General features: G+C 33.7%; 1 protein-coding gene across 5 annotated transcripts in view; it reads right to left on the bottom strand.

Annotated features, from left to right (window-relative positions):
- Bap170 (Brahma associated protein 170kD) overlaps positions 1-22,862 on the bottom strand; it is a 46,246-nt gene that overhangs the window by 4,205 nt on the left and 19,179 nt on the right. Inside the window, exons 7-21 of one of the 5 annotated variants that reach the window (XM_074142717.1) lie at positions 21,927-22,111; positions 21,597-21,840; positions 19,351-19,515; positions 18,658-19,258; positions 16,655-16,874; positions 16,087-16,312; positions 11,837-12,007; positions 11,519-11,732; positions 10,820-11,260; positions 8,391-8,680; positions 7,415-7,675; positions 6,567-6,829; positions 5,159-5,318; positions 4,912-5,076; positions 3,822-3,872 (exon numbers count right to left, since the gene is read on the bottom strand). In XM_074142717.1, the coding sequence (XP_073998818.1) occupies positions 3,822-3,872; positions 4,912-5,076; positions 5,159-5,318; positions 6,567-6,829; positions 7,415-7,675; positions 8,391-8,680; positions 10,820-11,260; positions 11,519-11,732; positions 11,837-12,007; positions 16,087-16,312; positions 16,655-16,874; positions 18,658-19,258; positions 19,351-19,515; positions 21,597-21,840; positions 21,927-22,111 (3,657 nt within the window). The remainder of the gene's footprint in view (positions 1-3,821; positions 3,873-4,911; positions 5,077-5,158; positions 5,319-6,566; positions 6,830-7,414; positions 7,676-8,390; positions 8,681-10,819; positions 11,261-11,518; positions 11,733-11,836; positions 12,008-16,086; positions 16,313-16,654; positions 16,875-18,657; positions 19,259-19,350; positions 19,516-21,596; positions 21,841-21,926; positions 22,112-22,862) is intronic. The other 4 variants (XM_074142718.1, XM_074142719.1, XM_074142721.1 and 1 more) reach the window with 4 other exon arrangements.

The following is a 22,862-nucleotide window of genomic DNA, read 5'->3' as shown; positions in this document are numbered from 1 at the left end:
CGATAAAACACAACTTCGAAATTCTGTTACGACTGTAATACTTTCTCTTACTAAAAATAAGAAAAATTAATAAAACTGTGTGTTTAGCAGAAAAATACGTAGTCTAATAATTCAGATAACTGAATTCAGGTAACTGAATTTTTATACTCACTTCGCGGCACAAGTTAGTTTTTGAGGGAAATGTGTGGAATCTGAATGAGCTCGTCAATAAGTACGGAGATGATGTCAGTCTCTCCTCAGGAAGTGAATTAGCAGAAAATTTATCTAATGGAACGCTAAGAAATTGGCTAACTGAAGGAAAATTAGTCGAGCGGAGGTTAAAGCAAAAGAAAAAAAAAGGCAGAGGGATCACCAGGAAAACGAACCCTTTTTCATCGAATGCAGGACTCAAAAGCCTCAACATCAACTAAGGGAACCGAATTGGCAAAATGAGAATAAATCTGAACTAGGTAACAACTTTATAACAATCATGGCGTACAATATAACGGGTTTGAAAAGTAAAGGAGACCTTTTTTGTTCTTTAATTTACTTAGAAGTTATGATATAATTTTGTTATATGAAACCTTTCTAGAAGAAAATGATATAGCTAGGTATGAGACTATTTTAAAGATTTTCACATACATGTTATTCCAGCAATAAGGCAAACTATTTATGGCAGGGCAAAAGGCGGTTGTATTTATGGGTTTAAAAGGTCAAATAATATTGCAAAAATATGAAGTTTTATTTAATTAAATAATACTAGTAATAATTGTACGGTAATTAAAATAGAACATAATGAAACAAATATTATTGTAATTCCAGTCTACATTAGCTGTAATGATTGGTCAACTGATTTTGAAAATTTGAAAAATTTATTTTGTGATTTTCAATTCGATAGTAGTTATATTGTAATGGGTGATAGCAATGTACGGATAGCGGATGCTCAGGTAATACAATCCGAATTAAATTGTTGTAATAATAACGTAAATAGAGTGCGTAGATCAAAAGATAAAATTTTAAATAAAAAAGGAATACAGTGGTTAGAATTTTGTGAGGATTTGGATCTAATAGTTTTGAATGGAAGGACAGAGGGTGATGGGGAGGGAGAATTAACCTTTCTAGGAGCCATGGGTTCGTCTGTAAACGATCTATGTTATGTCAGTGTTTCAATTTTGCCTTAAATTGAAAATTTTGTAGTTTTGGAAGAGAAATATTCTGATCACTGCCCGATTACTCTCAAAATTAATGTATACAATCAATTTGTAAATGAATTATCAATTATTTCTAATTTGTAAATGAATTATCAATTATTTCTCTTCTGCCTAAATTAATTTGGACATAAAATGATAACTTAAAATATAAGGAGAGGTTGGATGATGAGTTGAATAAAACAGTCGATTTAGATGGGGACTCACAGGAATCAATAATTACACTTTTGGATTGTATTAAGAGAGTGGCTTTCGTAACAAATAATACTTCTCTTTGTGTAGAAGTTTGTGAATCAAAAACAATCCTTATTTGAACTATTCAAGCATCCTCTAATCGTAATAATTACATTTTCTAATTCTAAATTCCCTTCTAGCATGATGTAACTCAAATAAAGGTTTCGGTATTTTTAATAAACACGTGCAGTGGAGGCAACTCTAGTGCACCACTTTGGAATTCTCCGCTTATTAAGTTCTGATAACGTCCCGCAACCATCAACTTGCTCCATTTGCATTTACTGCAAACCAAGTAAGTTCCAATAAAACTTGCCTTATACTCCAGAGCTAATTGTGAGTAGAAAGTTGAATCGGGTCTCACAACCTTTGAAAATCAAATGTGCAAAATAGTGCCTAAAATAATAAAAATATTAAATGTTTAGTAGAAGTAACTAAGAAAACGTTATACAGGGGATGGATTTAAAATTATTCGAATGGAATATGCTGTGTCGGAGTTGTAAAAACTGTCACAGCAGATAAGTTACTGATTATTTATTAATGTAATTATTTATTCCTTAAAATTCATAAAGTTTGAACTGTGAATTCATTCACGCTGCCAGAAACACGCTAACAGTTCAGTTGACGATATTATAACATGAATAAAAGATTATGGATTAAGTAAAAGCACTTGTTTCTTTTTAAGCATCCAACTGAGGTGTGGGTATCATATTTGTACAAATCGAATTCCCCCTAAAATGAATCTAGAAGTGGGTTAAAGGTTTTTTTTTTGTCCAATCTTTAGAAACAGAATGCTGTAGGGAACATACTATGGATATAATCACTAAATTCATTTGTCACTGCAAGATAGGTTCTACTTCTGCACAAAAGAATTAATAAGAAATAACAAGCCACAAAGAAAGCGAATTCTCACGGAAACTCTAAAAATGCAAGACAAGTAGTTACCGATTTAATTAAAGGTTTTAATTTTCTTGTTTAGCTTTTTAAATACAGGCTAGCGTTTCTTGCCACTTCAAAATGTCTTCTCAATATCAAAGCTTAATTTGCTTTCATGTTTATTACTTATGTTGCAGTGGTTGTATACATGCGCAGCAAACTTTGCAGGAATCATTACCTATACTAGCGCTAAATGCGGCTGTTATTTGAACTCCATAACTGAGCAAATTTTATATTATATTTTTTTAAAGAATGTATCAAATTGATACTGAACATGTGAGAAATGTAGATAGCAAGCACTCATTTCTTTTTATCAGCCCACTGAATATTACCGATCAAATTGCATAGCCTACATTTTTTTAGAACTAACATCTCTTACTTAAAAAATAATATTCAATACAAAGCATTTCGTTATTAGCATAAGTATACTGGAAGTACAATCAATTTATAAGGAACAGATCGCTGATCGAATAAGAACCTGATAAATCAAACACTGATGACAGATGAAAACCCGAAACCGGTTCTACAAATAAATATAAAAAACATGCGTGCCACTACGGATAAAATTGTCAGTAACAAAATATTTACAACCAAAGTAAATGATAGAGGATAAGGAGATTATAATAAGCGTAGGGAAAATAGTGACTCATGGAAGTTGGGGTATCTACAAACTTGAACACTGGAAGAGTGTGCGGGCGAGTCCATCGCCCGTACGTTTGTTGGAGAGCCGATTTTTTTTAAGGATCCTTGTTTTATTTTGACACTTAATCATTCCTATTTTGTGCAGCTATTCTCTAAAAACTTGGAAAATTGGAACTCTTAAAAACTTTACATTCTAAAACTTTTGCTTTGCCTCCAAATTTAATCCTGGTTTCCAGTAATCAATGGGGTAGTATATTCACAAAATGAAATGACGACGAACATTGGAGGGATGTTTAAGGTTGTACTGTCCTCTCCTAATATTAATTTATGTGGCCGAACTATACATTTTTACTGACTTAAGGCCCTTTAGGGGGATGTTTGAGGCTACAATACTAGTAGTATACATGTGATAGATTACTACACATACAATGAACGATGAAATTATCTCAAATCATGAGCGTATTTCTGGTAGAGCCCAATTTTGAAGATATGACAATATTCTTAAGACAGTAAAAAATAGTAACTCGGTAAAAAAAAGAAAGACAAAAAGAAAAAAAAAAGAAAAAGTAAATTCCGAATATATAAAAAGGCAATCTAGTCGAAAAAATTAAAAATTTGCAACAAATAACTACACTCGCACAAACTGACCAAACAAATCAACAGAAATATTAAAAAGCTTCACTGACGTAAACCTAAAATACGTTATTTATATTTTTAAACTAAAAAAAAAAAAAAAAAAAAAAAAAAAAAATACAGCGTGCTAAAGTGAAGTGATAGACAATAATTTGAAATAACACACATCATGCAAAATTTAGAAGGATTTACCTGTTCTATCGGAACCGTTGCAGGGGTAGTACCTGGTTTTGCTGCCCTTTGCTGTTGCAAATAAGGGCACAATTAACGCTTGTTTGAAAGCAATGTTTTATAAATGAGAGAGAAATGTTATAAATTATACAAATTTCAACTAGGTGACTCAAAAAAGGGAAGGAAGGTTTGCTACGCGCAATCCTGCGAGACTTGCTCGCCGGAATCCTGGTTTCCACGTGCGAACAGGCAGTGCCGCGTTCAGATTAAAAAGAAGTACTGATCAGGTAGACGAAACTTTAATTAAAATTTTTCATTTAACACATTAAACAATATTCCAGTACTACAATACTTCTTTGCTTCTTTACTTCACACCGCAACGCTATCGTGACAGCCCAGATTCTGTCTGAATCAATGAGAGAAAACAAATAGTGTAGATTCCAAAATCATTGCAGACAGAGTGATTTCATAACTCTTTTCGCCAATGAAATGAGAAACGAATTTATTTGGTAAAAACCAGAGACTCATATGGATTGTAGGTGCCGTATTCATTTTGTTTTATCGCTCAATACTTGATGTACTACTCTCTACAATCCATGATGGTCAACTGTGATTAAGGGTCACTGAAAGTCACTTTATAATCGTCCTTTAGGGACGAAATTTGAAGATCAAACGCAAAACAGGCAGTGCGAGTGAGCTCTGAAACATGAGAAGTGTGATTTCGCTTTTAGACTCCCCGCTCTGCTTTATGTACTTTGCACTGCAAAGACATCAAGCACAAATAGAACACTGATCAGCTTTTCTTTTCACAGATGCGCCTCAATTCTGTTTATACTAATACGATTTCCGCTACCATTTATGCAGACTGCTTTTCCATATGTCTTGTTTGAGTAACGGAAATCAGTTATGTATGGTACTGCACCAAACCGTTTGTAATGTGCGGATGATTTCGTTAGATGTTCACCAATTTTGACGCTCTAAAATGAACAGATCACCATAGGAAAGCAACAAGATGGGAAAAAGTGACTGTACCTCAATACTCAACGGGTTCGACCAGTTTCTCACCCATTCATTTTTTTTTATATAAGTACATAGAAGCACAGAGACTAACCTGTAATTCTTTGGGATTGACAAATTCCAGAGCATGCCTCTTAATAGCATGGAAGGCTGCATTAGGCGCATAGCCGGGGTGCGGTGCTGCGGGAACTGGCGCCGGGATCTCACTGCGTCCTGTCACCTTTAATTGTTTCCGTCGGACTGCCATCATCTTCATCACCTATTCACAACAATGGAAATCCGATTGAATATATTTTTACTGCTTCGAAATAAACTTTCTAATAAACAAATAATAAATTTACATCAGCATTGCAGTGTTTATCGTAAAGATGAGTCATCAGGGAGAATCTCTTTCGCTTCATCGCGTCGCACCTTTCCCACAGACACTGTATTTCCTGGCTTCCTTGCGGGCAGTGTGCCTCACAGGCATGCATGTAAACTTCATTGCCTGATCTGAAGTTTCTGTAATATGTATGTAATTATTTACTTTTGTTTATGAATGTTCTATTAATGCCATATTCTTTTACCTCGGATGAATTACAGAAACACACGTTTAAATTATTAAGTTATACAGCTATTCAAATCCATTCAATTTCTGAACGCTAATTTTAGAAAAGAGTCTATAACTAACTTTACCTCACCTCAAGAACGTCCAAAAAAAAAAAATTCCCTGAAAAGTATTTTGTCAGATCGTGTCTACGTACATCTAGAAACTTTAATGAAAATAGTTAGTGGGCAGTGAGCTATCACAAGGCAAAAGAAATCCATTCAATAAAAAGGGTGTATTAAAACGTTGGCAAAGAATTAAGTACAAAAAGGATATTTTTAGAACTTGCCATAAAAACCTCCAAATCTTTACACACACAATGTGTTGTATCAGCACTAATTATGTGCAACAAAAAGTGGCTAAGACTGAATGTTGTCAAGTTTCATTAGTGCTGCAGATTAGTATTTGTAAGTCTAAGTCCACTGACTCTAGTACCAGATTGTCACAAAGCTTGTCAAGTTTACCTTAATAGAACTGCTTTGAGTTTTTTCTCCTAACTTCTAGTTTTTTAATCGTAATAGAAGCACTCGTTATCGAATATTCTACTCTAGGTAACTTACCTGTCACTAGATTGCTTATATTCTAATTGTAGAGTATTGCTCATCGTTTTTAGTGACTGATTTATTAATAAAAAGGGAAGAAAGAATAATGTCAATTTCAGTCATTATTTTTTATTTTTTGTTAAGCTTTCGAGCTGTGGACCAGGTCATTTTCAGGACTGAGGAACATATTTTACAGTAACCGAATTATAATGCACTTACAATAATTTGATAAAAAAAAAAATAGTTTACCAAAAATTAATTACTTTATGTTTTGACAATTACAATATTTTTACATTGTTATTTGTAAGGTTGGTGTGTGTAACACCATACTCAAAAAGATATAAAAAGACAGGATAGAAAACTCACCAACCTTACATATTACACCGTAAAAATATTGTAATTATGAATAGTACAAAGTTCTTAATTTTTTTGTATCAAATTAATGTAGGTGCATTATAATTCGGTTACTGTAAAATATGTTCCTCAGTCCTGAAAATGACCTGGTCCACAGCTCGAAAGCTTAACAAAAAATAAAAAATAATGACTGAAATTGGCAATAATCTTTCTTCACTTATATTATTGTATAATATTATATCTAATTTGATAATCTAAAGTAATTACCTCATGCATCCCCTCCATTCGCATAAGAAATGGCCCTGACTTTCATTGGGTATTTTAATAAAATTATGTGATGGTAGAGACATAGAATTTGTTGCAGACGTAGTTGCAGTGCTCGGTACTGCGCTATGCACAGCACCCACTTTGGGAGGAGTTATTATTGAGACTGGGGTGGCACATGGAGCAGGGATTGCCGGCATTGCAACGTTTCCCATTGAGGAGTTCCCCACAATTCCAGTACCACTACTAGGAGCTGCCAACACAGTCTACAAAAAATAATTAGTTTTTTTAAATAAAAGTGCTTACAAAAAAAATAACAGTGTAAATACTCACACGTTTTTCTTTACCTGCAATTATTAAGGATATAACTTATACATTTTCTTCATACTCTAAATTTTTAAGTCAAATTTACTTCTTACTAACGTAATCCATATTGTAAAACCGTAAATTATACTGAAATGGCACTGAGGGGAAGCTTCTCCAAACCCCTCACCAAAATTGACATAAAATCACTTTTCTTAAAGATTATTGTGCAATTTTTTTTATAACTATTAAGAGCAATCTATGACTTCTAGAAATCTATAGACGCCATTTTTTATTATATTTCAAAAATATATAACAAAAATAATATCACTGATAATATCACCATGCAAGTTTTCTGAGTCGCCTCCGTTATGATTTGTGCGAAAATTCAAAATTTAAATCTATTAAAATTACCTATTACCTTAATTTCTTAATTTTATGTAAATATATTTTCTGAAAGTGAAAATGATTTCAACCTTCAGATTTTAGCGCTTTTTCTCTCTAGTAAATATAATTAATATATTAATTAAATTGGAAAATTATTTTACTTTCTTGAGATGGTGCGAAAAGTGAATTTGATGAGGCAGACTTTGATGTGTTGTAGACTGTGTGGTATTGCCAGCTGAAGTAGTAGCCGCCGTATTGTGGTTGACTGTGACCGTCTGTCCTAACCTTTGCATCACGACTTTACCAGCACTAGTGGGAGTGCTGCCAGTGGGCACACTCTGTGGCTGTAGGATGATTATAGTCTTTGCACCAGTGCCTTGCTGTTGAGTTGTCTGAGCTAAAAGCACTGTTTGAGCTCCGTGCTGTGAAAACAAGCAATAAATCTGGTGTGAACACTTACACCCTTTCTCTTTCTATCATTATTCTTGAGGTTTTCATAAAGTAAGTCTTATCTACAGTAATACATAAGCTTCGGAAGACTACATTTTTGTTAAAACGCTTTACTTAATACCTACATATTGATTATGTTGTGCGTGTTAGCACTATAAAACAGGCCGTAGTACTTCAAGTTTTAAATTACTAAGTGGAATTTGCAGTTTCGAAGATATAATAAATAAAGATTATCGAAACTTTTTTGGGCAAAAAATAATAAATCTAATCTGGAAAACTCATTTTGGTCAACCGAATTTCTTGAAACTTGGAATTTCAAGAATATTATTCAGGTAGTAGTTGTGTACTTGGTACTGATATGGTACCTTCGAAGGTTGCTCCAGATATAAATTATCCGAGAACCTAATTTTTGAGGAACTTGATTCAAAAATTCAGCAAGAACGCAAACTTTTCCATTAGTATTCAAATTTTAAAACAAGTACAATAGTTTCTCACACTAAGCTGAGTAAATGTCGTTTGAACCCTGATAGGAACCTCATTTTGTATTCTCAAACCAAAGGCGAATCACTAGACGAACGAACCTACACGCTTGAGGACATACTTCCTCAGAGAACAGTATATCGTAAAATAAATGTAGCTTAGGTGCATTCAGCGCTGTATGATTATAAAACGTTGAGACGTTGTTACCTGCACTAAGGTTGTCTGTGGTTGGGCGACCACATAGTGCTGCCCACCGACTACCACCCTTTGAGTTAAACCTGCGCCCGTCGTGACCAGGATCTGTCGGGTATGCTGGGCTGTTGTCGGCGACTGCATCACTACCTGACCCTGAACCATTCCAGCGGTCATTCCACTTTGGGTGGCAGTCACACCGCCCACACTGGAAACAGTCATGGCCAACTCTTCAACAGGCTCGTCTTCAAGCGCATCCGCTGCTAGCGCTGCGTAAAGGTTAGCTGCTGACGACGATACGTTTCCTGTAATTAACATATCCATAAAGATGGGAATTAAAAAATGTTTACATTTTTTGCGAATTTATCCATGAGAATTTTTTTCCATTTAAAACGCACCATTCGCTAATAACTTTTTAGGAAAGCGGAATTTCGAAAAAACCCACGAAGTAAACTATATGTTTTTTTGGTCTAGTTTTCAAATTTTCCACTCTCGACGCTGTATCTTTATTTTTGGCGGAGTTACGGCTAAAAACCCGATTGGGGTTTCGTAAGGACCACTGGTTTTGACTATGATTATGAAAACAACATAAAAAACTGTGAAAAATGACGTTGGTCCCGTTTCGATATCTCTAATATTTGTTGAGATATTTAAGATCAAAGTTACAATTTTATCTATTCGTGATCGGTTTTCAATATTAATTTTCCACCAGAAATACACGTTTTGGGAGCTCTTCTGACTGCAAAAACTAAAAATAATAATCGAAGATTTAAAAAAATGTAGAGTTGCAGAATGGTTGAGGGTGAATCAGGATAAATTTGTTTTATCATCAAATAAAAGCAACCATCACACCATGTTAATGTACTACGTGTGCAAGACTTCTTGACCTATGATTACGGTAAGAATATCTTGCCATGGAGGGGCGGGTGTTGGTCTAGGGTCAACAGCGTGGCTTTGTAAGTGGAAGATCCCCAGTTCGAATCCCGCTTATGACTACATTTTATTTAAGAAAGTATTATGATGCATTAAGTATTATGAATGACTGCATACGCAGGATTCGAACTGGGGATCTCCCACAATTCTCCAACAACAGCACGCAGTTTCTAAATAAAATAATCACGGAACTGTAAATAAATAAATAAAATTAAAATATAAAAATAAAATATTATGGTACAACACGAAAGTATTTTATAATATATTTCGTTTTCCTTCAATCTAAGAAATTATCATGGATGTAGAGGCAATAAGAATATCATTGTTCAATAGCAACAAGCTCTTAAGCCACTTATAGTCTTTAAAAACAGAAGCATCAAATCACCGTTGTTAGTATACGTAACAGTGAATTCACCGAGTTGCGTTGATCCCAAATTAAAATTTAGTTAAAGGCAACCTAATGGAATCAATCGGCTAATCGGTGGTTTTCGCGGTACGAAATATGGGGAATTTGTTGCGAATCGGCCTTTGTCTATAAAACCTGGACACTGCATTGTTTACGTTTTTTTTTTAACTTTGTCAAAGAATGTTAACAAAAAACTTCTGTTTAGGGCTAAAAGTCCGGTCAGAAAAAAAAAAAAAAAAAAAAAAAAAAAAAACCTGGGTGCTACGAACGACAAAATTAACGGCAAAAGCTATCTGAGTACACGCGATTTATCTGTGAGTCACATAAGTAGTTCGCGACTTATTTACGATTTAAATGCGAGAAACACAAAAATAAAAGTTTGAGCACCACTGACTTATCTATCCACTAGAATCGGGCCTCCGTGAAAAAGTATAATATGCGCTTAGACCAAAACTGGGCCCATGGTGGACTACAGACCTAAATAAAATTTACAAAATACAATGTAATACAAAATGTACAAAATATATTGAAAAATACAATGTTGGAGAATAATAGGCCCCGTACGGCTATATAAAATATGTTGCTGAAAATTTATGTTAAGATCAAAGTGTTCAACGTATTTAAAAACGACTACCTGTTAAAATAATTTTGAAAATTTGAAAATGATAAAAGAAAAAAAACTGGACAAAACATGTTAAGCTAATTTTAATTAATAACGGTAAGTAGTTATTCTGAAAAACAAAAAAAAATGGCTGACACCCATACCACTAGATATATTAAAGCCACAATTATTGAGTCTAATTTTTAAAAAAAACTTGAGGCTGGGTGTTTATTGGAGAATCATACACTTCTACATTTTCACTAAACACTTCCAATATATTCTCCTCCCGCTGTAAGATCGAATAAGCCTAGGCTGATATAATAACATTTTTCGTAAAACTAATGAAATTATTGCATAAACGCAAAACGTTTCTTACCTAGTTAGAAAAAGTATAAAAAAAGTAAACTAGAAGTTTTGCAATTTAATACTGTACAGGTGATACTACTTCTATTTAATAAAGTATTATGTATTTATTTAGTTAGAACTCATTAAAGAGTGACATACCTTCTTCCGGAGGTTCTTTAGTCTTGACATCTCCATTTAGATGAACTTTTTTAGCCAGAGGAACATCATTCACCGCGCACGTGTTCGGTCTCTTGAGATCCTGATTGGAGGTAGCTGTCGTATTACTAAGAGTATTGTTCTGAGACTTCATGCTCATCGTCACGGCCCCGTTCATCTGCCCGGCCGCTGTCTGAGCACCAGAATGAACCAATTCCAGTCCCCGTTCAACTAATCGTAAAGCACCATTTAACGATGGAGGTTCTCGTCTTTCTATATTTTTCTCAAGAAGGTCAGCAAGCATTAGGCTTTTCGGTGTAAAATCTTTACTAGTTGTATCTCCTAGATCTAACGAGTTTGGAATACCATTTAACAGAAAACCATCTAATGAGCTTGAACCTGCAGAGTTAGCACCTTCTTCCCCAGCTATAACAAAATTAAAAACTATAAAAAAAAAAAAAGTACAAAGATAGACACAGAAGTGAAAAATTATGTAAGTGAAGTTAAAAAAAGTAGTAGCAACTACTTTCACAGTCACATCATGTGAAATTGGGAAGATTACCAGGAAACGACTTTCTCTTACACAATGAAACGGATTTGATAGTTTTATTGCTACACTTACCGAACCTCTACATTACATTCTATTCAGCGGGAAAAGCTATTTTGAATCCTATTTAATGTAAAAAAAGTTGAATCGCTCACCTGTTGTACCGCTGTTATCTCTATTGCCTGAACTTGAAGTATTACTTGAGGCTGTCTCTTCAGTGCTTACTGACAAAGTTTGGCAACTTTGGGTCACTCCTTTCGGCGGAAGTTTATTAGCAGAGCTTAATGGCGCGAGTGGAGGTGGCCTGCTTTGGTGATTCATCGCACACTTCACTATTACATTTGGGGCTGCAGTTTCCTCCAGCTTGTTCTGCAATTAAATGATTATATTAATAACTAATGATTACATAACTACTATATGTGATAACTGGAGCAAAATATAAGAAACAAAAATTGATTTGCAATTATACTTACAGGAACATCAGGCCTTAATCCATTAAGTTTGGAGTTCGGAATTGGCAGTTTAGTAGAACTAGTGTGATTCAACGACTTATCTTCAACCAACGGTCGTATTACAGAGTTCATGGGCACAGGACAACCAGAGGGATGCAATAGCCGGGCTTGTGGGCCTTGTCTAGGAATGACCTGCAATATTTTTAAGAAATCCAATAGGTCTAAAATATAAATTCAAAAACATCTGCTGTAAACACTCATAGTGTAACATAAATTGTCTAAACGCAGAATTTTTTTTTGTAAGGAAGTGGTACAATGTTGAAGAAAGAGATGCTATAAGAAAAGTTATGAGATAAAATAATGAATTAATGACTTTCTAATAAGAGGAAAAGCTAAACATAAATTGCGACTACAGTGCTTTCCATTAAGAACGGCAAGATAAATTGAGATTGCTTTACTTCCTCTTACGATGTAAGAGAAATTAAGCCGCGATTACAACCATTCCCCACCAGAGAAATTAAAGTGCGAATGTGGCGCGACTGCAACATTTTGCCTGAATAGGAGTAAGAATAGGCGCCACTGTAGCCGAGTGGTTAGAGACGAAACCTGCAAAGCTAGAACGTATTGGGGTACTGGGTTCGAATCTCGGTTTAGCCCTTGGATTTTATTTGATGTTTAATAAGAGAACTTTGTCGTAAAGTATGTTTGCTGATCGCTTCCGTCCACGACACCTAATTGGTAGATGGAAGTAAAGCCCGCCTGAAATATAGGTATTACTTTATTTTTCTACTTACTTTAAGGGTAGTAAGAATATGATGTCATGTCAAACTGAATTAGGGAACTAGTGCCCTATTTAACAAAATCAGGTAAAGATTTACAGAATTTTTAGTAGTAACAGTTATTAATTGGGGGCCTTACTTACGAAGAACATACTCTAGATTCAATGTGTTACGAAAATCCTGTAGATTCGAGACGCTATAAGGACCAACCTGGGAGTTTAGCTGTCTGTCCTTACTTGGATGTTAGATGCCATCCTTTTAAACCAATACGTGCAACGGACTTGCGCACTGGCTCCTCTATCTAAGGTGGCATACTGCCTCTACTGCCACTTTTAACTTTCTCTGAGATGCAGCCTTCACAGTGACATATTTTTCTGGGGGTAATTACCTGGCCTTAACAGATACTGAATGCCCTGAAGTCTCTATAATGTGTTTCACCTGATGTTTTAAGGTATTTATGACTAGTACAGGCCTGATGACGCGTGGGAAACTTAGCAGTATATCATTAAATTTCCGATCTTCTGTAGCTGAAATTATTGAGACCTCATATTGAAAAACTCAGCCCTCCGAGGTCAATCCAGTCTTCTTATAGATAAGTTGTCTTCCCTTTCGATCAACCATCAGGTCGTAATGAAATATGAAATCTGCCCGATAATTTGTTAAGGGAAATCAGATTTTACAATATTACAAGTAAAAGTGCGCTGGGATCGCATCTAGTATGAAGGAACCAGTACGGACCACGGCCCTTAAAAGTGGATCTCATGAATTGCTCTTTCACGGCTCCTACGCTGACTAGCTTTTCATCTGGAGTCTCACTCATGCTCGGAGGCTTACTAGAAGTAACTTTGCAATCTTCGACAGGTCGCAGTACGTCTTCTCAGCTAGTTTTTCTACATTAGTATAGCTAGCAGAAAATAAAATAGCCTGTTCGTTAGTGAGCCCAATATGTCTCCATAAAACACATCATTAGCCATAGACTCGCCCACTAATCACTTCATTTGCCGTAGAAGGTGTGAGGGTTTTTCATCAACTAATTTTCTACTGACGTTAGACATGTTAAGATATACTTAACGAAGTTTAAAAATATGTTACAAAAACATGCTTAAAAAGAATACAAATTTTAAACAGAATATAAAAAAAAGAATGCAATGATTAATGGTAACATAGAAAACAATTCCAAAGCGCAAAAGTAAACTTTTGTTTTATCGAAGATTAAAAACCACCTATTTTTTAAAACGTCAGCAGAATCATAAATGCTGGCCGAACTTTTAAATCGATTCTACGATCATATCTAATAACGATAAATGGTGCCCCCTTGTAGACGCCGTTATTACACACCCACTACAAGACTATAACTACCAATAACAATATTTTAAACAAAAAAAGTATGTTGATGGCAAATTGTAATTTATTATAACGTGTTTAAAAATTTAATTTACTCAATTTTTTCTCAATTTAGCCTCTTAATAGCCCAGAATGGGCGAAACCTAAGGATACTCTAATAAAGGATTAATATGAGACCAATAAAATTAGAGAATTATAACATTTTGTATATGAAGTTTAGAAGAAATCAGTAAATAGATTTCAATAAAAAGTACTTTAAAAATATCAGTCCAGTTAAATCGCCACTTAATTGATTTCATCAAAAAACATGGAATTCCAGTAATGCTTTTAATGCTCAGAGACATCAAGTCGTTGTCAGAAATGTAAATTGTTCTGGAGTACTTCAAAGGAATGCTTAAATTCGATACTATAACTAATATTTTACAAAATCATTACCTATTAGCAACTGCAAATTTGACGTTCAGGCCTTCTTGATGTTTATACCATTCTTCCAATTTACAATTTAAAATTAATACAATTTAAAACCCACAAAAACTAATATAAAATTCAGGTATTGTATTGATTGCATAGAGGTTATTCTCTGATGAACAGTGTTTCAGAGAGATAATATGTACTGTTAAAATGAGCAACAGAGGTATATGTATGCAGTTGCAGCACTGCCATACCTCTGTAACTTGAGGCCGTTATAGCCATTCATTCATGGAAATATTGCCTATATGAAATCCCTCAATGTTATTTAATTCTATTGCTGCCTCTCAAAGGCCTCCTAGAATTTTTGGAATTTTAAATTTTGCTAATAATATTTCCACTGTGAAACCCTTTTTTCCAATACATACATTTTTAAATTTGGAACTAGTTTTTTGATACATTAATCGATTAGTAGAATGTTAGGCTATCGTATATTTTTTTCTCATTTTAAAACTGAGGAATAGAGCATTTTTGGACTCTGAATAGAACTATGGTCAATTCGTAACTTTTTCTTTACAAAATCTAGGTTATATTTTGCCACATATTTCATAGTGACAATTATGAAATCGATATAATCAACCACCTTGTTAGAGTTACTAGTTATGAAGTCAGTGAGTTTAGTTTGTTTGCTTGTATGGATTTTCCACTTAGCCAGGAAACCAATTTAGTTAAGGAAGAAATTGAATGATTTTTTAAAATTTTATTTATATTTCCTAACATGCAGGATGGCACAGAGAGGATGCTCTGAAAATATCTGACAACCTAATAAAAAACTACAAATAATAGGATGCATTTCCAGCTCTGCACCGGTACAATCTACTACAGAACTAGCATTTGAATGGATAAAAATACATTCTTTAGTTGAATCGTTGAATGACAATACCGTTCAGCACTAAAGCCTAAAGCCTTTAATACTTAAATAATAATGGATTGAGGGAATTCCTTATTTCTCCAAAATACAAATTCAGATTTAAAACTGGGCATCAAAGAATGCAAAAGTGTTAACTTTTTTCAATAAAAAAATTTATTGCAAAGAAAGTGCAAATAAAATTTGGGAATGTCATACATTCCAAGCAAAATAGTAACTGAATATATGCATCTTTAAAATATTTCTCTAGTTTTAATTGTATTTGAAAATACTCCCGTATTTTCCAAATACTGCTTGACATTTTTTCAATTTAAGTTATTTTGTATATGGTCGCTACAGTTGTTACAGTCGAATTGATATATTAATGGGCCTGATTGTTGTAGGATATTATTTTTATTTTGCTATTATTAATTTTAAATGTGTATTATGTGCGGGTGAATGTTTTGTCGTTTTTAAAAATGTATTTATTTATAGTGCAATATTGTTCATTAGTTTTTGGTGACTGAATCATCGATTCAAAGGGAAGAAAAATTATTGCTAATTTCACCCATAATTTTTTATAATATATATCGAGTATATTAAAAGGCAGGAGAAAAAACATACCAATCTTTGTTGTAACAATGTAAAAAATATTGTAATTGTTTGTAGCACAAGCCTCGAGAATGATCAGTCCCTAGATCGAAAGCTTGAAACAAAAAATGATTGAAATTGGCAATAATTTTTTCCCTTTTGCTTTATTTATTGTTTATGATAGGTCTGTTGTGCAGGAGTTGGATGTATATAATTCCATTTACGTTTTATTTTGCGCTTACTTTAGTAGGCAGTGGAGAAACTTGAGCCGAGGGTTTTGGCGGTGCACTTAGCTGCGCTTTTAGAATTGGCGAAGGTGTGGTTGGTAAATTTTGTAAAATACCCGGCACAACTATTGAGCTTTTAGGAATCAGAGGTTTACTCCTCAGACTGATTCCCTCATAATGATGTTGAGTTACCTCACCTACTGTTACAGCTTTCGGACCCACAGTTCCTCCAAACACTGATCTGAAATACAATTGCAAGGAATCTAGAATTACATTAACAATCAAAATTTGGTGTCAATGCACTATCGATTTTTCAAAGATTATCAAAATTCTAACACAAATTTCCTTTTATTTTCGAATTTTTATCATCTTTGAGCTCGTCTTAAATAGTTTCATTTTACAAAATAAATAAATAGTTAAGGAAAAACCAGTTAAAATCATTTTCTTTGAAAAGAAGAAACCTAAAATTCTACCTCCTTTAGAATCTTTTCACTTCCTTATATTAATTCGATTTAAAATTGTTCAAAATTAAATAAATCAGACAAAAAGGTATCAAACGCAGCAAAATTAAAAACCACATTACCTGACACATCTGGGAAAATGTAAAGGTGCAATAACGCCTCGCCGGCCAATGCTAGCGCAATAGTTGATATACTGCTTGTAGAGTTCCGCTTGTTCCATGCTGCCTCCGTTCTGTGGCTCAAACGTACTACGCAGCCACGCTAAAGCAAATTGTTCATTTTCTTGGGCAACCTGCTGTGTAGCCAAGGCGGAATTAAGTGAAGTTGAAGTGCTTGCTGTAACTGTAACAAAATTAAGAAAGGACTAATTTTATAAAATTTTCTGGAATTGTTTAAACTAAACTACTAATTTTGGTTTATTATCGAGTATTGTACATCATTTTTTGTGACTGATTCAATTATAAGAAATAATATCGCCAATTTCAGTCATAATTTTGTAAATTTTTTCCAAGCTTTCAACCTACGGACTAGGTCATTTTCATGGGTTATGCTATAAACATTTATAACATTTTTAAAATTGTTATATCTAAGGCTGCTGTGTCATTTTTAATGAATCAGTCACCAGAAACGATGAATATTTTACAATATAAGACGAGAGCAAAACGACCCAACATTTTCACTGATATAAACAGACAGGATAGCAGACACGAACCTCTTAGATAAAACAATGTAAAAAAAAATATAATTGTTAATAGCATAAGCCTTGAAGATGACCTAGTCCCTAGGTCGAGAGCTTGTCCAAAAATTAAAAAATTAGGACTGAAATGGGCAGTACTCTTTCTTTCTCTAGTAGTTTATGCAACAGGTTAATAGAAGGGATATTTAATTTTTAATTCAATAGGCTTACATACATATACCACTTCATCTCTAATAGCGGTTTTTTACCACCAGCTACGTATATAACTGCAACAGTTTTGTGAAGAAATTTAGTCTTCCACCAGTAGGCAAGCTTTTTTTGTCCGTTCTCCAGTTTCGGATATTCATCCTACATAAATAAGTGGAAGTCATAATTTAGCAGTCGTTTAAAAAAGTTTTTATGCATATGAACGTAACAAATGTATTAACGCATGAATGTAACGCGGTCCACACACCTCGACTTTATGAAACTTATTGTAATCAAGTCGATTGGGTTTATTACGGTTGGATCATGATGCTGTTTTTGATTTTTAACAAACATTTAACATCTCACATTAGTATCTGAGGAAGCCTTGTCTCAGTGACATGAGCAGCTCTAAGAAATAATCCTGAGTTTAAAAACTGGATCCTCAAATAATAATAATAAGTTGAGGTAACTTCCAGCTCGTCATACAGAAAATGGAATTTATATATTTTTGCCTTTCCTTTACAGAAGTTTTAGCGCTATTGACAGTTAAATAACTCTCCGAACCAGTGAATTAGCTTTATCGTCTGAATATAAAAAAAAATTGATTAAAACACACACACGAATTTATCTTACTACAATTCTTAAAGTTCTAAATCTCATTAATATTATCCAAACTCGGAATATTTAAGCCACAATTAATCTCACTAACATTATACAATGTATCACAATTAAGTGAAATGTAACCTTACAGAAATGCGCACTCCAACCCCTTCCAGAAAACTATCGTAATTTTCTGGAAAAATTATGAAAGAAAAAGTTATAAATCAACGTGGGAGCAATAAAAGCACGAAGTTTTTAGAAAAACTTAGGAGCTATTTTCCAGAAAGTTAATAATCCGATGAGTAAAGGGGCACTTCTGGTTAGGAATTTTTTTTTTAACTCGATTTCAGCAATACATTTAACTCCTTAACAGTACACAAGAATAAGAGATAGGGCCGTCCAGAACAAAAATAACGGCGCTCTACCCATTCTCAAATCTACCCACCTCCTGGCTCAGGGGTACCCTTCGTCTTTTTTTTTAAAAAGTATAAGTTTTAGATTTACGTTTGTTATCACTTTACCATATATAAAAAAATCATAGGAGCCTTTTGTAAGTATTTTCTCCTGTGAGGAGTAAGGTAAAGTACGGTTAGGTTAAAGTAATTTATATCAAAATTTTGAACTATAGTTCTACAGCTTTACCTCTTTGCGAACAGGTTGGCGAGGTAGTGACAGCCACAGGAGCTGTAGTTACAGGTGTTTGCAGGGTTACAGGAGCTTGGTGATGAAGAGCTGTAGTAACCGGTGAGAGATTGGGTACTGGTATTGTCGCCACTATGGAGACTGGAACTGATGTCACATTTTGTGCAGTATAAGATGCTACTGTTGTAACAGTATTGCTGAAATTGCTAGTACTGTTCGTAAAAATGCTTGTAGAAAATGATGGAGTTCCAGAAGAACTTAGATCATTTCCAGAACTAAGTACAGTTCCAGAATTTATGACACTACCAGTCGTTATTACAGTTCCAGAATTTAAAACACTTCCAGTAGTTATTACACTAGCAGAATTTAATATACTAGCAGAAGTTATAACATTAGCAGAACTCATAACAGTAGCAGAACTTAGAACACCCCTATCTGACGTTGTAGTCTGCAAGGCTAAACCAGAAGTGGTGACTGGTGTGTTCTGTATTGGTGAACTATTGGTACTACTCGAGCTACTGATGGTTGTGCTACCACTGTTCCCAATTACTGTTTCAACCACTCTCATCTGAATGCACGCTCTGGGACCGTAACTCTGCGCCTAAATAAAACCAACGAAACAACCATAAACAACTATCCAGGCTTTTATATATATATATATATATAATTTAACAACAAAAACATAATAATTACCTCCACAGTAATAAGTGATACTAAGACATCAACTGCGCCTCGAACTCTGACAATTGAGTTGCAAGCTTTTTCACCAAGTGAACTGATAGCGTTCAGACACTCCAGAGTGCATATCAAAAGCATTATGTCGTGGAGACTGAGGAACGAACACACTCGGTCAAATACCTGTAATGATATATATATTTTATGATGTTTCGTAATTGGGAGTATAACAACAAACCAAAGCATTTTTACATAAACCATGTTTACATAAATCAAACCGGTCTAGGCGTTGGATTTTATTCATGGGTTTGCATGAGAAATTTATAGTAAAGTTTGTTTGCTGGTCGCCTCCGTCTACGACACCTAATTTAGTAGTTTGACATGTAGCCCGCATGAAAAAATAGGCATTACTATATTACACTACATGCTTTACAAAAGCTCAGAACAGCAATGGTTTCAAAAATTTAAAAGTCGTTATTCGACCATAAAAATTAAAGTTCAGGACGACCATCACTTGCTTTGATGAGACTTTACGAGAACCTTTAAATACAAGTTCCACCATTAGTAATCGTAAATTAAAAAGAAGTTTTATTAAATAAAGAAAGGTGCATCAGTTAAATAATGAAGCTACCCGATACCCAGATGCGGTAAATAAGAATGAAGCACATGACAAGAAAAGTAGCGTTAAATTAACAACCATTCTGCAGACTATTGCAGAGAATAGCCAGGAATCACTTAACTTCAATAGACCAATCTTTTTCACTTTCCATGGCGAGATTAGGAGTTTCATTGGGCGAAAAATCACTAGAGGTCACCCAGCAACTAAAACCAGATATGGGAGATCCGTGCATCAACCAAAAATAAATAAATAAATAATTTTCCGAACAAATTAATTAATTTAGAAAAAACTTGTAAGAAGTAGTTTATTTAATTGCATAAATTTAATGTTGTAGCTGCGAGATCTGCAAAGCTAATTATGCATTGTGGTACTGGGTTCGATTCCCGGACTTGGCCTTGGATTTTATTTAATGGTTAAATGAGAAATAGTAAAGTACGTTTGCTAGTCGCCTCCGTCCACGACACCTAGTAAATGGTAGTTGGACGTTAAGCCCCTCCTGAAAAAATAAGCGATTACTTTACTTTTTTTTACTTTTGAATGTTGTAGCTTCATTCTGTTTTGTTCATAATTTCGCACCATTTTACTCAATTTTCAAAGTTCAAATTTTAAATTTTGAAAAATACGCTTACCCAAGAAGGATGATTTGATATCTTTTCTGATAAATGAAAAACTAACATCCACCTACCTAATGGTACTATGTTTGTACATACTTTTATAGATAATTGAATTTAGTTTTGTCTACTTTATAACTGTCTGATCCTCTCTTTTTTATAAAAATAAACAGTCACAGTCACTCTATGTTTATCAGGAAAACATAATTTTTCATTTTATTTACCGTTTTGTACATAATACATGACAAAACTTAGGTTGAAAAATCAGTAATACTGAATGTCAAAACAAGAAATGTGAGAAGGTCATACGGAATTACTCGGCAATTTCATTTTATAAATTAGCTCAAATGCAAGGAGCTTAGAATCGACATAGATTTTTTTTTTTAAACAGTTTTAGATAGAATGAAACTAGACGAAAGAAATCGTATTTTTCGCAAAAGAGAGATTAAGGAAAGGTGCTCACTCAGTTAATAAAAGTTTAAAAAAAATTAAATAAAATAATGAAGGACGTAAGTATTGTTCCATAAATCTTCAATAAATATTATTAATCTTATTATCATTAATCACTATTCAATGTTACTTGAATAATTGATTAACTTAATTTTTTCTTTCTACTCTCATTCGAATAAACTGTATTTTAATCTTACAGATAGTACCATGTAACGATATAAAAATTTGATGTTTAATAACACTATCATAAACGCTCAGCGTTCTATTTATAGGACAGTGATTATGTTGCATTCCATAAGAATTAAATTTTTTAAATCTCCTGAAGTGTTAAAGTTAACTGCCTTCTAATAAATATTAATTGCAGAGGTGAGAATGACCGTAAGGTCTAAACATTTTGTACGCGTTTCTGACGTGAATAATCAAATATCTATATTGTCGGTAGTAAATACACTCCTGAATGTAAGAATTACTAAATGAGGTGCCTAATCACGTTTTAGATAAATCCTGATTTTTTGTTTATAAAAGTTGAAAAAATAAATATATTAGGCGCTAATAAATAATTTACAACATTGTTACATATATACCTCCTGATTCAGATTACTAAGTAGAACATGTTCATTGGAATCAGCCTGTGCAAGCTTGTTTAACACATCGAGTGAACTCATTATCACAGCTCGGTCATCTGAAAGGAGACCCTTCGTCGTAAGTAACAGTAGATCGTACAGTAAAGGTGAGTTGGTCGGTAAATCTGAGGCAATATTGCTCAACATGTCCCAACCCATCTGGGAAAGACCATTCCATCTTGAGGAGCAGCACAGCATTGCAAACCTGCCAATAAGAGAAAACTTTTAAGAAATTAATCCACACTAAGAAAAGTCAGTTTATTAATACGTAAATATAAATACTACTCGTACCTAATGAATGTGATATCACGAGCCATAAAAGGAGCGTTTTCTGGTGTAAACGATAGATTCCTTAATATAGTGGCAATCTGAGTCACTCTCTGGCCAACATATTCATTCGTACCCAAAGAGCGTCCAAGGCAAAATAAGTTTGTGTCAGATAATTCAGTATTAAGTTCGTATTTTTTGCCTAATCCCTGTGTAAATAAGAATGGAAACGGTTAAAGATAAATTAAGATAAAATTTCATGACGATAAAAATCAGGTGAAAACACACATGAATTCTCTTGTGGTATTTTTCTAAGTTCTAATTCAAACATCAGTTAATAACTACGAAATGGAATAATTTTGACATGCTTAAAATTGTCGAAATAAAATACGAGTAGATTTAGTGTTCTTGGTATTGAGGAGTGAGAATTAACAAAGCATAGGTAAATAAATAATGTGGCAAACATACAATAGTTCATTCCAAAGTATTCAAATAATAATAATAATAATAATAATAATAATAATAATAATAATAATAATAATAATAATAATAATAATAATAATAATAATAATAATAATAAAAGTAGAATTGAGTTACACTCTTATATTTCTATCTCAGAAATGTGAGTAAAGAAAACTATCTAGGTAGTAATTGACTTCTTTATTTTTATTGCTTCTCCAAGAACAAATGGTGCCGTATGCCACTATGTTACAAGCCCAAAAGGGTAAAAAGGGCACAATAAATCTTGAACGTTGCAAAGCATCGTTATTACCCTCCCCCCCAAATAATTCGTTACCGAACTAATTGAGACATATTTCTCCACTTCACGTTAAAGCACAAGCAACTATTTTTTTATAAACTTCAATACGATATAATGTCCTCCGATTTTCTTAGATAAAAAAATTAAAGGCAATACCTTTACTGCACTTACAACGAGATTTTCGCTCATTAAAATATTTG

This window comes from Rhodnius prolixus, unplaced genomic scaffold (assembly GCF_049639745.1).
Source record: "Rhodnius prolixus isolate KJV_2025 unplaced genomic scaffold, Rpr scaffold_12, whole genome shotgun sequence".
In the NCBI taxonomy this organism is placed as follows: Eukaryota; Metazoa; Arthropoda; class Insecta; order Hemiptera; family Reduviidae; genus Rhodnius; species Rhodnius prolixus.
The sequence above is the reverse complement of the archived record's forward strand: the minus strand, read 5'-3'. Positions and strand labels throughout refer to the sequence as shown.